The 15,854-nt window shown below is 34.7% G+C and overlaps 2 protein-coding genes across 4 annotated transcripts in view; both read left to right on the top strand.

Annotated features, from left to right (window-relative positions):
* The window catches only part of LOC107087930 (T-lymphoma invasion and metastasis-inducing protein 1-like), a 73,674-nt gene extending 63,980 nt beyond the window's left edge, over positions 1 to 9,694 (top strand). Inside the window, exons 18-29 of the mRNA XM_015379785.1 lie at positions 462 to 686; positions 939 to 1,007; positions 1,529 to 1,654; positions 2,663 to 2,771; positions 2,939 to 3,118; positions 3,258 to 3,376; positions 3,467 to 3,575; positions 4,063 to 4,121; positions 6,554 to 6,650; positions 7,641 to 7,728; positions 7,824 to 7,996; positions 8,080 to 9,694. Of these exons, the coding sequence (XP_015235271.1) occupies positions 462 to 686; positions 939 to 1,007; positions 1,529 to 1,654; positions 2,663 to 2,771; positions 2,939 to 3,118; positions 3,258 to 3,376; positions 3,467 to 3,575; positions 4,063 to 4,121; positions 6,554 to 6,650; positions 7,641 to 7,728; positions 7,824 to 7,996; positions 8,080 to 8,645 (1,920 nt within the window). The 3' untranslated portion in view covers positions 8,646 to 9,694. The remainder of the gene's footprint in view (positions 1 to 461; positions 687 to 938; positions 1,008 to 1,528; positions 1,655 to 2,662; positions 2,772 to 2,938; positions 3,119 to 3,257; positions 3,377 to 3,466; positions 3,576 to 4,062; positions 4,122 to 6,553; positions 6,651 to 7,640; positions 7,729 to 7,823; positions 7,997 to 8,079) is intronic.
* Positions 9,695 to 14,137: 4,443 nt separating this feature from the next.
* LOC107087906 (glutamate receptor ionotropic, kainate 1-like) overlaps positions 14,138 to 15,854 on the top strand; it is a 46,282-nt gene continuing 44,565 nt past the window's right edge. For all 3 annotated transcript variants that reach the window (XM_015379746.1, XM_015379744.1, XM_015379745.1), the window contains exon 1: positions 14,138 to 14,480. In XM_015379746.1, the coding sequence (XP_015235232.1) occupies positions 14,267 to 14,480 (214 nt within the window). In that variant the 5' untranslated portion in view covers positions 14,138 to 14,266. The remainder of the gene's footprint in view (positions 14,481 to 15,854) is intronic.

Below are 15,854 nucleotides of genomic sequence, written 5' to 3'. Positions count from 1 at the left end.
AAAAATTATTGAAGTTTGTTGTCCGTCTTCTTTTTTTAATGCCACTGCACTCTTTTTCAGCATCCTTATCCTTATTTTTCTGTTACATTCATGTAAAGCACTTTGAATTGTCTTTTTACTGGAGTGTGCTTTACAAAAGAATTTCCCTGCTATTGATTAAAAATGTTATCTATTTACCGTACTTAAAAAATGGTCATCAAAGCACAAATAATTTTTCCCTCCAAATGTTTAGTTCAAACAGGACAATTTTTAAGTGCCCAAAACATGTATACTGTGTATGTATGTATGTATATGTATATATATAATATACATATACAAATAAGTTATTTGTAATATATACTGTCTATAATTTGCAGGTCTTATGTTTAGTCAATACTTACTTTCTACATTAGAGACAGTAAGTATTGACCGTTTAGTCAAAGGTGTGTAAACCTGTATTGTTTCCATATTTCTTTTTGCAGAGCACAGAGCAGGTCACTAATTTCTGCCGCAATCTTCATGACATGAATACCCAGGAGTGCCCAATGTCATCCTCCTCCTCCTCGTCTTCATCGTCCCTGTCACCGAGCCCAGTGTCAGCTTTGGCCCCAGCTGCCGGCACTGCAGCCCAGCGGCAACTCTCTCACGCTGACAAACTGCGCAAAGTGATCGCTGAAGTGGTGGAGACGGAGAAGACGTATGTCAAAGTGAGTCCTGCTTTTTAATTTTTGTTTGAGGTAATGTTTCATAATCCGTCAAGCCTCTCAAATATGTTGGCTGTGTGTCATAACTGTACACATACCACTTGGGTGTGGCGTTTGCAACAGTTCTACTCTCATTCCACTTGCCATACTCTTTTAAAAACCATTTTAAGCTGTACACTTAAATATTAAATTCCATTTGCCTATTTAAACATCTGTTTGTCAACCAATCTTGTTCTTGTTTCTTATATTTTGCAGGACCTGCTCTATCTTATAGAGCGCTACTTGAAACCTTTACAGAAAGAGAGCTTCCTATCACAGGATGAGGTACTCACAAGCTTCTTATTGTATAGCAAGAATAACGACGCTCAGGATATGTTTGCAGATATTAAGATACCTTTTGGTAGATGCATTGAAGCAAATTAAAAAAACATAAAGAAACTCTAGGTAGCTATGTTTTCTATTGCCAAAAAAAAAATAAAAAAATGAATTTACAAATCAGGATTAGACATAATAGTGTATTGGAGCATTGGAGATGGACATTGAAATTCATCACTTTTAAGCGTCACAGGTTGAGGAGTATTTGAAAAAAGAAAAAAAGGTCAAATTCAAAGGTCAAATTCACAACAATTCTGCAAGACTGGGATTTCTGTTGACTCTTAAATCATATCACAGAACAGGTCCATTTTGTATACCATGGCAGCCATCCTGTTTTCTTGCTTTTTCTATTGGCATAGAGGGAGAGAATGGGCTGGGAAAATTATTTGACAGCTTTTAAGGTTCACTGTGCAAAGCAAGTTGAATCCTTATATGGTAGTACTTACCGAATTCTCATTCTTTGTTTAAAGCTGGATATTTTATTTGGCAACCTCGAAGAGATGGCGGAATTCCAGATGGAGTTCCTGCGAACACTAGAGGATGGAATCAGGCTGGTTCCAGATCTGGACAAACTGGAGAGGGTGGACCAGTTCAAGGTGAACTGTTTTTCCCTACAAACTGAAAAAAATCTTTTGGATGTGTTTTTCCTGCATTGTAAGATTTCTTTTAGTTAATGCAAATGTTTATAGAATAGGAAAATAAAAAAATCCCTTTATTCTCCCACAATGGGGAAATTGTGATGGTAAAGCAGCAGCAAAAGATTATAGCAAAAGTGAACACACAAATGTGGACCTTAAAAAAGTTTATAAAAATAACAGAATAAGTGAAAAGGTTAAGAAAACAAATACAAGACTTTTTTTTTTTACATCATAAATACTGTGCATCTAGACACAATTATTGTGTATTTTCCTTTAATATTTCATATTCTGTTAGTTAAGTGGAAGTATTCAAATAAAAGAAGTTCTTTAACCTTTCCATTAAATTGATAAATGCCGTATTAAGAAATTTCACTTGAGTTGACTTGATAGGGGAAAACTCTCAGGGTTTAAACACATAACCAAGACATGGAAAAAAAGAAAAAACAAATTATTGCAGAACTAGCCAGAAAAATGAACCCTTAGTGATGCAAACAACATTTACAAAAACCACACTCAGCACAGCTTAATGAGATCTGATGAGCAGGCAAAGCAAGTTTCCTTCAAGCAGAGGATTTCTGCAATTTTGGTTAATTACTGTCTAAGACAATTCGATTTAAATTCAAAATTACTTTATTAATCCCAAAGAGGCTGCTATTCCTATAGATAGCTGTTTTTTCCCGTGTTAAACTAGGGCCAATCAGCCAATCCCTTTGACTATATTTGTGATTTGAAACCCTCTGGAATATAATCTGTGTCACAAAAGTTGGAGAATTTGTATCGAATCAAATAATAAGTTTCCAAATGAAGCCCTTTCTATTTACTCAAATCATCTGGTTTATTATAGCTACATCAAAGATGCATTGAAATTCTTATGGCTGTTTGCAATAACAAATTTTTAGACTACCCAAATAAAAAAAAATGTGAATCATATTAGGTGATGTTTTATGTGCTGGCCTGTCTCTGCAGAAGGTGCTGTTCTCTTTGGGTGGGTCATTCCTGTACTACGCTGATCGATTCAAGATCTACAGTGCGTTTTGTGCCAGCCACACTAAAGTTCCCAAGGTCTTGGCAAAAGGTAAAAAAACAAAACAAACAGTCCTCCTCAGTGTTGAGCACAATTGCAGATCTCAGACGTTTTTTACGATGACATACTGTAGCACTGCTATGGTTTATTGCCTTGTACAGTTTATTTGTGGTTTTTGCTGTACAATTAAAAAATACCTCTTGTTCCACTATTTTTAGCCAAAACTGACCCAGAGTTCAAAGCTTTCCTGGCTGAGAGAAACCCCAGACAGCAGCATTCATCCACTCTGGAGTCTTACCTAATCAAACCCATCCAGAGAGTGCTGAAATACCCGCTTCTGCTCCGAGAACTCCACTCTCTCACCGACAAAGAGAGTGAAGAACACTACCACCTGGATGGTAAGATGATGCTTTTTTTTCTTTTCTTATTTTCTAAACACCTTTTAACACTGTGAAACGGTCTCACATAATGTATGCCCCTCACTGTTTAGAACGGTAATTGATTAGGACACATCTAATGAACTTCTGTCTCATCCAGTTGCAATGAAAGCCATGAACACAGTGGCGAGTCACATCAATGAGATGCAAAAGCTTCACGAGGAGTATGGAGCAGTTTTTGATCAGCTCATTAATGAGCAGACAGCAGATAACAAAGAGGTAACTTATTCTGTTCTGTTACCAAACTGGTATTTTATGACTTGCCAAATTAAAAACAATTTGATTTCTTTTATTTTTTTTTTAATAAAGGTGCTTGATCTCTCAATGGGTGATCTGCTGCTGCATTCAACAGTGGTTTGGATGAATGCTCCAACACATATCAGCAAGAGCAAAAAGGACCCAGAATTAGCTGCTTTTGGTAAGGTTTAAGCAGAATTTTGAGTGATCATTTTTTTTCTGAATGTATAAAATATGCAGTGAATACCATAGCACAGGTAAAGGACAAAAAAAAGGTCTATGCAGCAGGAATAACTGCTTTATTATTTAGCCTCTTCTATGTGGTAAACCAGCTCTAAAGTGTCCAGATGTAAAATAATAAAATAAAACAAAAATTAAAAACCATGATTTCTTTTTAATGAATATTAGATAAACATATTTAATGGATTTTTTTTATGATGAGTAGAGGTAGCTGCTCTGACCGATCTTGGAATATAAAAAAAAAAAAAAAAAATAAATATTTGGTTATTTTTGGCTCATATACAAGTAATTTCTTTTTTATTCCATTTTTAATGCTAATAAAAGTTTCCCTTTTTTATCCTATATCAAACAGTCAATGAATTAAATAATATAATGAAATGCGCTTTGATTCACGCTATGCTCTTATTTTTTTGGCTTTTGTCTTACAGTGTTTAAAACAGCAGTTGTGTTTGTCTACAAAAACTGCTCCAAACACAGGAAAAAAATTGTAAGTACTCCAAGTTTTATGTTTTTTGGGAGGGGTTGGGTATAATTAAAAAGATATGCTTTGTAGATGATAAATTCCACGCCTGCCCAAAAACATTGGATGTTGCAAAGTTAATACTTTTTTATTTAATTCCCAAAAAACTGAGACATAACTGAGGCCTTTGTATTGAAATTAATACTCCATGTGCAGTTTTGGCTATTTGAAGACAAGGATAAATGTAAATATTGAAACCGGAATTGTTTGAATCCTATAATGAATCCACAGTACATAGGAACTGACTCCTTCAACCACCACCCTCCATTTACTGTGACTTCCAACCATTTTAGCATTTTTTATGCCTATTTATTCATTTAATATGAACATGTTCAGTACTTTTAGAGCAAGCTGGTTTTGAGTTCTGCTATTTATAACCACCAAAAAGTCATTGCTGTTGATGCCACCAAGCAAACAGCTTAGTGAGTGGTGTCCTCCTACTCTTTAATATGCAGACAGATTTCTCCTGCTCATCTAACAATGCATCAATAATTCAAATATAAAAAGCAGAGAAGGATTTTTACTCTTTCAGCAAGAGCAAAAAGGTCCCAGAATTAGCAGCGTTTGGTCAGATTTAAGCAGACTTTTGGGCAATGCTTTGTTTCCTGAATATATGATATATACAGTTCATGCCATACCACAGAGTAAAAATAACCTACATGCACAGGACAAATAAAATTATGCACCAGAAGGCACAGTTTTATTATTTTGCCATTTCTATGCTGTAAATCTCTGCCTGTCAAATCTCACTCTGCTCCAAAATGCCCAGATGAAGGATTTTTAAGGCAAGTAAATGAAAGGCAAGTTTATTTGCATAGCACAATTCAGTATATAGACATTTCAAAGTGCTTTAATGTAAATAATAATAATTAGATAATAAAATAAAATAAAAATAAAAGAAGAATCAAAGGAAATAAAGGTTAAAAACTGTATAAGACAAATAAAATTGTTTGAGCACAACCTTAAACTAATAATACCTCAGTTGACAGTTAAACTTCAACAGTCAAAGGCAGTTCTAAAATAACTCTTTTTTTAACTTTGACTTAATAGAACTCAGGCTTTTGGTACTTTTACAGTCTTCTGGAAGTTTTTTTTCCAGATCAGTGGAGCATAGGAACAAAAGTCTGCTTCTTTGCATTGGGTTCTAGTTCTGGGCACACAGAGTAGGCTTGAACTAGAAGACCTGAGTAATGTTGGAGGTTGATACACTGACAACAAATCTGTTATGTATTGAGGTGCTGATCTATTCAGTGATTTATAGACTAACAGAAGGATTTTAAAGTCTATTCTCTGAGCTACAGGGAGCCAGTGGAAGAACTTCAGAACTGGACTGATGTGCTCTACTTTTATAGTTCTAGTGAGAACATGGGCAGCAGCGTTTTGGATCAACTTCAGCAGACTCTTTTATATATGTGGAAATTGTGTCATAGAATTTATTTGTCCATTTAGTGCTGCTTAGACATTTGTGGTTTTGTGAGCAATTCAGTCATTAAGGAAACGTTGTCAACCTTACTGGTATAGACATTTTGAAAAAAATATCTTTAAGTTTCAGGGTTGCAATATAATTTTGAACAGGTTTCATAATTTCTTATGGTCTCGTATTTTAATAAAATTGTAATCAGGAAACAACCTTCTGTAACATTTTGTCACATATTAACCTGAGTTTAATCAGTTGTTGTAGGTTAAGTTTAATACCTTATAATAGTTTAACTATCAGATGTTATTGTGTGATCTTTTATGGACCTTTTTCTTCAACTGCTCTTTAGAAGGTGTGGTAAATTATTCAGAACTCAAAATGCTGCAGCGACTGGAAAAAAATTGCTGGCTTAATGTTACTTGGATTTACTATTTTTTTCCCTAAAGAACAAGGAGGAAGTGAAAGGAAGGAACCTTAATTATAGAAACCTTTTAAAGGATTACTATTAAAAAAAATACTAATAATAAAAAAAAATATATATATATATAATAAAAAAATAATAATAAAAAAAAACTGCACACACACACACACATATATATATATATATATATATATAAATAATATCTACTTGCTTTAGATATGCACATTATTCTAAGCACTATCTATTTTATAAATAATGGAATGTGACAAATGTGGTTGTCAAATAAACCCACAGTATGTTGTTTTAATGTTTTTTTGATTTAAGAGAAACAAAAAAAACATGCTTTATTGATGGATAAAAAAAATAGCCAAAAATGGAGACTGCAAAAAAGTGGTAGTGAGGGTTGCTGGTTGGGCTTACTGTATTTACACTTCTGTGCACATTTACAGTCTGATACCTACCAGAAGGTGGCTCTCTTATGCTCTCTGCTGTCATGTCATTGTACTGCAATGTACTGCCATGTTTATAATTTCAATCATTTATATGATTTGTTGTTTTCAGGGAGGATCCCATCGTACGTCTGTGGCTGAGGACAGGGATCATTCCCGCTTCAGACACATGATTGCAACAAACTCACTGCAAGTTAGAGCTCCTGCAAGTAGGTCAACAATTGGCTGCTTGTAAAAGATGCACCATTAGCTTTAAAATATACTCTTACCTTTAGACCTAATTCTTTTTATTTATTTTTTATTTTTATTTAATGTGTTCTGTGAAGCAAAATTTGAAAAAAAAAATCTTATAAACTCATGTAGGAAAAAACAGAAATAAAAAAAAAAGATCATGAAAAAAATAAATAAATAAACTAATATAAAAATAGATTTGAAAACAAAAAAATTCAGAGAAAATGTCAGTTACTTAAAAAAATGAATTTTTATATGTCCAAAATTGCATTTTGGGGTTTAGTTTTTTCCATATTTCCATTTAAAAAAGTGTCTGCTTGGAACAAATAAGTGCTTTGCTGTGTGTTGACGTCAAATTCCTATTAACTAGTAGTGGACAACTATACAGAACACTTGGCAACTTTAATGGGTGAAACCCACATTGTTCACTCCTCAACCCAGAAACGCATTTCCCATAAAATTGGTAAATTAAAACACAAATTTCTGTACTTTTGAGTAAGGTTTGTGTTTTGCCAGAACAGATTTCTCCTTAAATAAATGGATCATAAATAGATGAAAGAAAAGTTGATTTGTTGATAATCTGGATTTCTTAGAATGGGACATTGTGGGGGTTGGAGGCTTTTGCTGAGGATTGGGTTCCTAAATGTCTTTCCAGTTTAATTTTAAGTTTAGCAAAACCCTCTTTAAACAAAGATCTCGCTTTAATCAAAGCAAGTTACGCTTACAGCAGAAGAAGTGTATATTTTATAAGTGTTTATTTTGCTAATGGGTGTGTAACTGAAAATTTTTAACCTGATATCTTTTTGCCAGAATACTGTAGGGAGGAAAATAAGTAATATTTAATGTCTAGTCTACACTTAACTGCTTCCAAAACTAATATTGTACTTTGCATATGGTAAATGGAGTAATCCTTTTTTATTTAAAATAAGTGACTCTTGAAATGTAAGCATGTATAATTTCTTTTTCAGGTTCTGAAGCCACAGCAGTTTGTGAAATAGTTCACACAAGGTCTGAATCTGAAGGGAGACCTGAAACAACCTTTCAGTTGTGCTGCAGGTATATTTTTGTAAAAGAAATTAATTTGCAGTAATGGCTTCTGTTAGTTGATAAAAAAGACTTCAAGTCCATCTGTTTCTTGTTTTTCTTTTCAGTTCTCCAGAGAGTAAAAAGGAATTCTTAAAAGTGGTCCAGTCTATTCTTAGGGAGAAGCAAAGAAGACAGCTTCTGAAGACAAAGTCTCTGCCACTGAACCAGAAGTACGTTCCATTTGGTGGCAAACGCCTGAGCGCCCTCAAAGGAGCGCGGCCTCTCATGAACAGAGCAGGTACTGTAGGTTTAGTGCTCTTATTACATCAAACAATACTTTGCAAACTTCAATGTGTGTTTTTCTTTTTTTTCTGCTTTCAGCCTCTGCTCCATCACGAACTCTAACCCGCAGAAGCCTGACGAAGAACCTCATCACTATCGATGCTGACCTGGTTTTACATGGCAATAATAACAGTTCGCCGTCCAATCAGCATGAACCTTGTCCATCTCATAAACCTCAGGCAGAGGACACGGATCGATGGGTGGAAGAGCAGTTCAATTTGGGGCGCTATGAGGACCGTTTTGAAGGCATTGATAGCAGACAGATGAAGGAGACTGACATCTTGAGCGATGACGATGAGTACTGTAAATCTCTTCGATCCCCGTCGTCAGAAGCAGACTCCCTAGAGGCAGGAGTGGAAGGACTCAACTTGAAAAGCAATATGGAGTCTGACAGTGAGAACGAACTGAGTTTAAAAGCGCAACAAACTAAGAAAAAGGAAGATTCAGACTCTTTCGCATCCTGCGGTCTCTCTGTCTCCCGTTATTCAAAGATCGGACCTTTGAAGCAGCAGTGTGCTGCAGAGAAGGACTCAAGCAAGGACCAAGATGATATCTGGGTGAGGCGGGATGTCTTTAATAAAGGGTGTGACAGCGATATATTTTGATAGCATTTTGCAGGAGAAAGAAAGAAGAGGAAAAACTAAGGTCTTCCACTAGATACAGTAACTTGCAGAAGAGTTTGTTTCCTTTAAGGTTTTTCACATTTGCACCCTACAACCAACTCAAGGTATTTTTGGGGGATTTTTTTAGATGGATATGAAAAGGTGTATAATTGTGAAGTGGAAGGAAAATTCTACAGTGTTTATGACATTTTTAAAAATGTAAATAATGAAAAATGAAGAGGGCATTTCTGTTCAGCCACCAGAGTCAGCACTTTGTAAATTCTATCCTACATAACTCCAGGGTTAAGGTTCTGTATTCAATTAGTCACTGCTGATGAGCTTCCCTGTCCCTTCTCTTTTAGTGGGGTTTCATTCAGCATGAATCCAATAGTTTAGTTTTATTTTCTACTAACCAGGCAATTTTCATTTTCTATTCTCGTTTTATGCTACTTCGCTTCTTCGAAACCTTAAAAGGGACATTTATTCATCTGTTCCTCAGCAGCTTTCCCCTAACCATAGTTCATTAAAGACTTTATTTTGCTGCTAATGGGACCTCCTATCTGAGATATGGATCTCAACATTTCTTTCAGAATTCTCATGGACCTCTTCGTTATTTCTAATTAATTTTCTCCTTTTGAGCCTGTTAGATTAAATTGAGAGTCTAGGTGTGGTTGGTTTGCAGCTGATCTATGCTCTTAAAGTTGGTGAATTTTAGATCAAATGCATACACACAGACCAATTCCACATTTAAACTTCTCCATTATCGCAGCCTGGCTGCTGTCTATTTTTTGGTCTTCATGATGCTTTATTTTAATGATCCCTTCATGCTTTCATAGGATTCTTTTTTGCCAATTAGGTAATTAAAGGCAAATGGTTCAATACCCTTCTAACTAGGATTCTCATGGTAGAAATGGCTGAATAAAAATGCTACACTTCCATTTTTTTTTATCAAATTATAAATTTCCTTCCATTTCATAAACTAACTTTATATTCACAATTTTAAGAGATCCCAATAAAAAAACTGGATGTAAAAAAAAAAAAAAAAAAAAAAAACTGCAAGGTAAACACAGAATTGTGAGAAATATAGATTTGGGTACATCCTTTTAAGAGGAAGTGTAAAGTCATCTTTGATCCTAACCACTCTACTGAACCTCGCCCTTTTTGACAATCCAAACTTCCCAAAAGATGCTCTGCAGTATCTTGCACCCCCTAAAGTTTCAACCAGAACCGCTTTTTCTAAAACTGCAGCAGAGAGCCCACACTGTACCCTCACAAACTACTGGCAATCATCTAAATATAAGAGCATTTTTTGTACATGCATGATAAACAGGGTGTGTCTTCATACACTGCAAGAGCACATCGTATGTAGACACAGGCAGCTACCGTCTCATCACACACACCCCGAACACCCAAGAGAAGTCCTCACTGAACTGTGACTCTCTGACCAAAAAATGTCTATTTTTCAACACAGGAATGTGGGTGTTATATATATTTTTCTGACTCAAAAAGCTGCATTTGTATTTGACCACCTAAGGGCTGTGTGTTACTGAGCTTTCCTTCAGGGTATGTTAGCTGAATGGCTGCTTTATAAAAGTGAGGTCCGACTAGCTTTATTGTGCTTTTTAAAATTGTTCTAAATTAATATCAGTTGCACATCACTATATAGTTAGAAGTAATAATAGTGCTGTTCTCCTGTTGTGCAAAAAATGTTGTGAAGCTCACTTTGTCTATAATATACTTTTTAAAAACCGCTATGAAAAGCATTTTTTTCACATTTATTTAATATTGCCTTTTTGAAAATTTTTTACTGTAACTTTTTAATGTTTACATTTTTCTGCCCAGTGTTACAAACTACTTTGTATTTGGTGGCAGAAATTAACTTGATAAAGCTATCATCTATGCCCGTCACATCTTTTATTATATTAAGATAGATTATTCCTCTATTTTGGTAGTTAATGATGTTTTTTTTTTTTTAGCTGAATAGTATGTCCTACACTGGATTAATGAATCCGCTTAAGCTTAAAGTCCCTAAAATAATAACCCATCAACTTTTTTTACCCGTTGAATGAAATGAGTCTTGAGGTGTCAATTTATCTACCTTACCAGATGCAGACAAATTCTTAACATCCTGTCACTGCCTGCATCCGCTTCACAATCCTGCAATGCTTCTATATTCCACCAGGTGGTGCTGTTTCACTGTTATTACATCTAAGTACTCATTGTGAATCCTATGTACAGTGCACAGAACTGCAAAGTTGAAAGCATAGCTACTGTGGTTCATAGGGATATGGAAGTAGATGGATTTAGGTATTTGTAACCCCTTTCCTATGCTGATGTCTTGGATGACTGCTGACTGGTTCATGATATCTGAGAAAGACTTCTGACTGTGAGATACAATCACCAGGCCTTGGAGGAATATTCTGTGAAAAGCTCTTTGACTCCCCACCTTTGTACTTTTGAAACTCTTTGTACCTAAAACTGTGGAGCGTTATCATTTTTATGTGAAAATAAATTTTCTCAGTATTCTTGTTTTTTCTTTTCTTGAAATGCTTCATGATAATAATTTAGCCCCAGCATAAATGCACGATATCTAACCCACCCTGCCGAGAGTAGAGCTCTTTATTAAAAACAACATAAAAATGCAGGAGGTACAGAAAATATAAAAGCTGCCAAATTTTCTCTGTATAACTTGCTATTAATTTTACATACATGTCTTCGTTTTGGAAAAAAGTTAATTCAATTATGAAGTAAACAGAGATTGATGGATTTCACTCATTAGGCATTTTACTTTACTTTGCAAGTAAAATCAGAACAAGACAACATACAGCCCTCCCAGCATGATGTCCAGCCCTGTTGTGATCTAGGCAGTTTGTCTTCCTTACTTGAAATGATGGAAATGCTGTGAAGGTTGTGTCAAAGTAAAAACAAATTACAGACACTTAAACAGCAACATGTTATAGGAATAGTGTCTTGTCCCAAACATCCAATAAGATAAAAATCAACTTTTTCTTAAACATTTTGTGGCCTTGCAGCTCTGAGGCCTGAATGAATGAAAGTCAGACAATAATAACCAATATTTAAAAAAAGGAATTCCCACCACAGTCAGAAAAAAAAATATTCAAGATAAGATTGTTATGCTGAAGGAGAGCAGCAAAGGGAATGCAAATCATAAGGCTCAAAATTAAACTAACTTAATAAATGAGAACCCATTCAAAGCATTTGGTCATATTTTGTATTCCTTAATCTATTCCAGTATCTCCACAAATTGAAACTGATGTAGATCAAAAACAAACTGTTTTAAACCTTTTGTGCTGTTTTCCCACTTATGAAAAAAAAACCCATTTAGGATTAGAATATTAAGATACATTTATGAATACAGTTGAAAATAAGTTAAATATGTGCTTATTATTTGAAGGCATTTTTTGCATCTGACAAATGAGCTTAATTGCATATCCTAATTTATTAGATGACTATAGCTCATCACCTGCATAAAAAAACAGGTCATGGTACATAGTTAAAAAAAACAGTGTCACTTTAACACCTACAGAGTTGAATATAACTGTTTTAGATAACATTTGGTCCTATTCAAAATGAGTGTAAATTTGACTCTGAGTTTTAGTGTCAAAATCAAGAAGAACTCTCAGAGACTGGCAAGTAATTAACACCCTGTAGAGTTAAATTTACACTGCATGGCTGTCACATTTTACACTGATTATTAACTCCAACACTTGAGCTGATTTGCACTCTGGATAGTTGTAAATCCTTCATTTAGAGTGAAATAGGTTTACTCTGAACTTTTAACACCCTATCTTTTACCTGCAGTTTTTTTCTATTTGTTTTGCTCTTTTTAAAAATTGTAAGATTTTTAAATCTGCAAGATTAAATAACACCCCTGCAAAAGAGAAAAGAGCTCCCACATGTGTGATATTATATTGTGCAAAAGGCAATTCAGTTCTTTTGATTTAGTTTTTCTTTTATATTGATTTCTATTTTACCTCTGTTTTCATAGCCAATTCTTGTGCATTTATTTGATTACTGTGGCTGTTTGGCTATGTTTTTTGATGCCATCAACCCCAGTCTACCAAAACAGATTTTAGTTTTAATTAAGTTTTTTTTTCTTCTCTTAATTTTCTTTTTGAGAGGACTTGATTCATTTTGAGATTGTGCAGAAGAAATACCTAATCATACTCTTATGTTTTTATTGGTTTGCATTGGATAGTCTTAAAAAACACTCAGATATGAGTATAGAAATGTCAATCTCTTGGTAAGCAATATAAAACATTTGATTTAGCTGCAGCATTTCACAGCTTTCAAGGCCTCCCTATATGCATTGCTGACAGAGAGTGGGTGAGTTGGGTAAAGGAACGAAGCAGTTTTATTATTATAAACAAACATCTGCAATATATCAAAGGAAACGTGAGAAAAGTGTGTTTAAAGAATTATTTAAGAATTAATTAGCCTTCATGCACATGGATTAGTTATTTACTTATAGGCTGCTTGATCACTTGACTAGATCTCCTAAATATCTAATAATCTACAGCTGAAAACATTGAGCCTTTGTTATCAGGGTCATGGCAACCACAAAACATGCTTGAGAGGCGCTTAGTCACATCAGATAAGCTGGAACTTAGTCATCTTTTTAAAAAATGTGTTAAATATGTATGAAAGCTATTCATTAGAAGCGTTTATCAAAGGAATTGAACAAACATTGATGCAATGCCAGGTCTGACTTGATAAGGAGGATGCTTGAGGAGAGCATACCTGGAGTGTTTGACTTTTTCTAATGTCAATATTGAATATCACCAAACTGAAAAGGCTTTCACTGTTAAGATAGAAACATCCAAAGAGTTTTTTTCACTCTCCTTCTAATCCGTGGTTTACATTAAAAATATGAAGTCATACATTTTTGTAGCAAAATTGATTTAATGTAAATATTCACATCATAGCTGATAAACTAAGGGGGGAAAGTTGGTTGTGTGTAAAGAGAAAGGAAGATAATCTGTAATTTGCTCTGTAACCTGAGGATTATTCACCTCTCATCAGCACCGGTGCAAAGAGAACTGCTGCCACTACATCTGGTGCTTTAATCCAAAGCACTGCAGCCAAACTCAACACAAACAGAACCAAACATCCCGGACCTTCAAAGTAAAAGCATCCAGATCACTTTTTTTATATAATTTTTTTTAAAGCTGATTTCACCTATATGCAATTGGAAAATTAAATTGTGATGTGTGGTTTATAAATTGATCACTGGAACTCTTATTCCTGTCTGGATTTAGCAAAGTAAAACATGATGAAATCTCAATAGTGTCTAAAAGTTTTACTGATCATCAGTGCCGAATATTAAGTTATTAAAATGTAAAATATAAACCTAAATAGAAAAAAAGTAAAGCTGCTGCTTTATTGTATCTTATTTTGATGATACCTGGCATCAAACGTTCCTTCAGCTTCACACATCCCCAGCGCTCCTCTGCTGGCACCACTTGGATGCGCACAGTTCGCTGGATTTTGTTTTTCCACTGTTTGTTTTATATTCATCTTGATATTTTCTTTAAATCTGTAGATTTCTCTTTTTATAAAATCGTTTTTCAACATAATTGTCTTCACTGCACTTTGAACCATGGATGGACCAATGCGCAGGATGGTTTGGGAATAAAACTTGGGTTGTGCGCCGCCGTGACCCGTTCGTGGTTTGGCTAGAAGCCTTTTTGGTCTGTCATGGTCCCAACACTCCAGACAAGTTTACCTGGAAAATCATGGAGCACCGAAAGAGTCTCTTCTGCTACGTTTTCATCGCGGCGGAGCTCTGTTTGTGCTCCGCTCAAGTCCTCAGAATCGGTGAGCGCAAAAACTGTTTACGCACATTACAGAATCAGAAACCAGCTTAAAACAAGTGGGTCACTGTTTTTCTATTTAGCATCTAAAATGAATCTGATGTTGTTTAATCTGCCTTCTTTAAACTTGTCCCTTGATTTCAGTTTGATGTTTGTTTTTTTTTTTTTTTTTTGTTGTACTTTCATCTGAGACTGGTTATGTTACAATATAGGGCATTCAGTGAAATACTTTAAACATTTACATTTCAAGCAAGGAGTGCACTGCAAAAAAACTGAATTCTAAGTAAGTCAATTTTTCTTAAAATAAGTACATGTTTCTTGAATTGAGCAGGTAAGTGAGACACTTTGCCAATGGAATAAGGAATTTTACATTTAGAATAAGGGAAAAAATGCAGTCTCCTATTTCAAGTGCATAATATCAAATAATCTGATTTTAAGGATAAAAATGCTCCTTCAACTGGGAGATTTTCTTATACCTACTCAAATTAAGGGTAAATACACTTATTTTAAGACATTTTCACAAATTTATAGATCATTTTTGAGGGTGTGTTATTGGAATCCAGGTCAAGACCTTATTACCTTTGTACATTAAAAAAGTATGTATATTTTGATGGCATAAATGAATGTCAATGTAATAACAAGAAACGCCAACTTGCCCACATATATAATGAAAAATAACAAAAGTGTTTCTATAAGAAATTCATGAAAAACACTCTGAGAGAAAAAGAAAAATGGCACTCCAATATAATGGGTATGCAATTGATCAAAAATGGTAACTTGCCCTATAAAGGGTTAAGCATATAACCGTTTGAGAGAAGGCCTTTTTATGTGAATTATCTGTAGTTTTCCATAATCTAACACCTATCAAACATTAGAAGTTCTCACCAATGTGGCAAATAACCCTTTTTCCCCCCAAAGGTATCTCTGATCAAGTCCGAAATGGGGATTCGGACTTGATCAGAGCAGCTGAGATGCCTAACCTTTCACGGCTGTCAGTTTCTCCTGCAGCAAGTTTCCTATACCTTTTACATGTTCAGTTGATGAAAAGTGAGCCCCCACCGCCACCTTATAGTGCAAAAACACAAATAGAAAAAAAAAAAGAGTTTAATCTTGTAAAACAAGCACAGAAAGTTTGATCCTGAGATTAAGTAAATAGATTTTTCTGCCTTTTGTAAGGAATCTTGACAGCATTTTTCCATCTCTAGTGTACAGTAGTCTACTTACAATGATCAAGCCGAGTTTGCTTTGCATGGCTTAGAGGTTTGTAAAAACAGAGATTTAGATTCATGGGATCAGAGAAGAATTGAAGGAGACATATTTGCAAACATAGGGGAGGAACTCTTTTAGGACACCATGCAAATTATTCAAATAATTTTTT

The sequence above is a fragment of the Cyprinodon variegatus genome, unplaced genomic scaffold (genome assembly GCF_000732505.1).
Source record: "Cyprinodon variegatus isolate N-32 unplaced genomic scaffold, C_variegatus-1.0 Scaffold199, whole genome shotgun sequence".
In the NCBI taxonomy this organism is placed as follows: Eukaryota; Metazoa; Chordata; class Actinopteri; order Cyprinodontiformes; family Cyprinodontidae; genus Cyprinodon; species Cyprinodon variegatus.
Note: the sequence above shows the minus strand (reverse complement) of the source record. Positions and strands in the feature narration are given on the sequence as shown.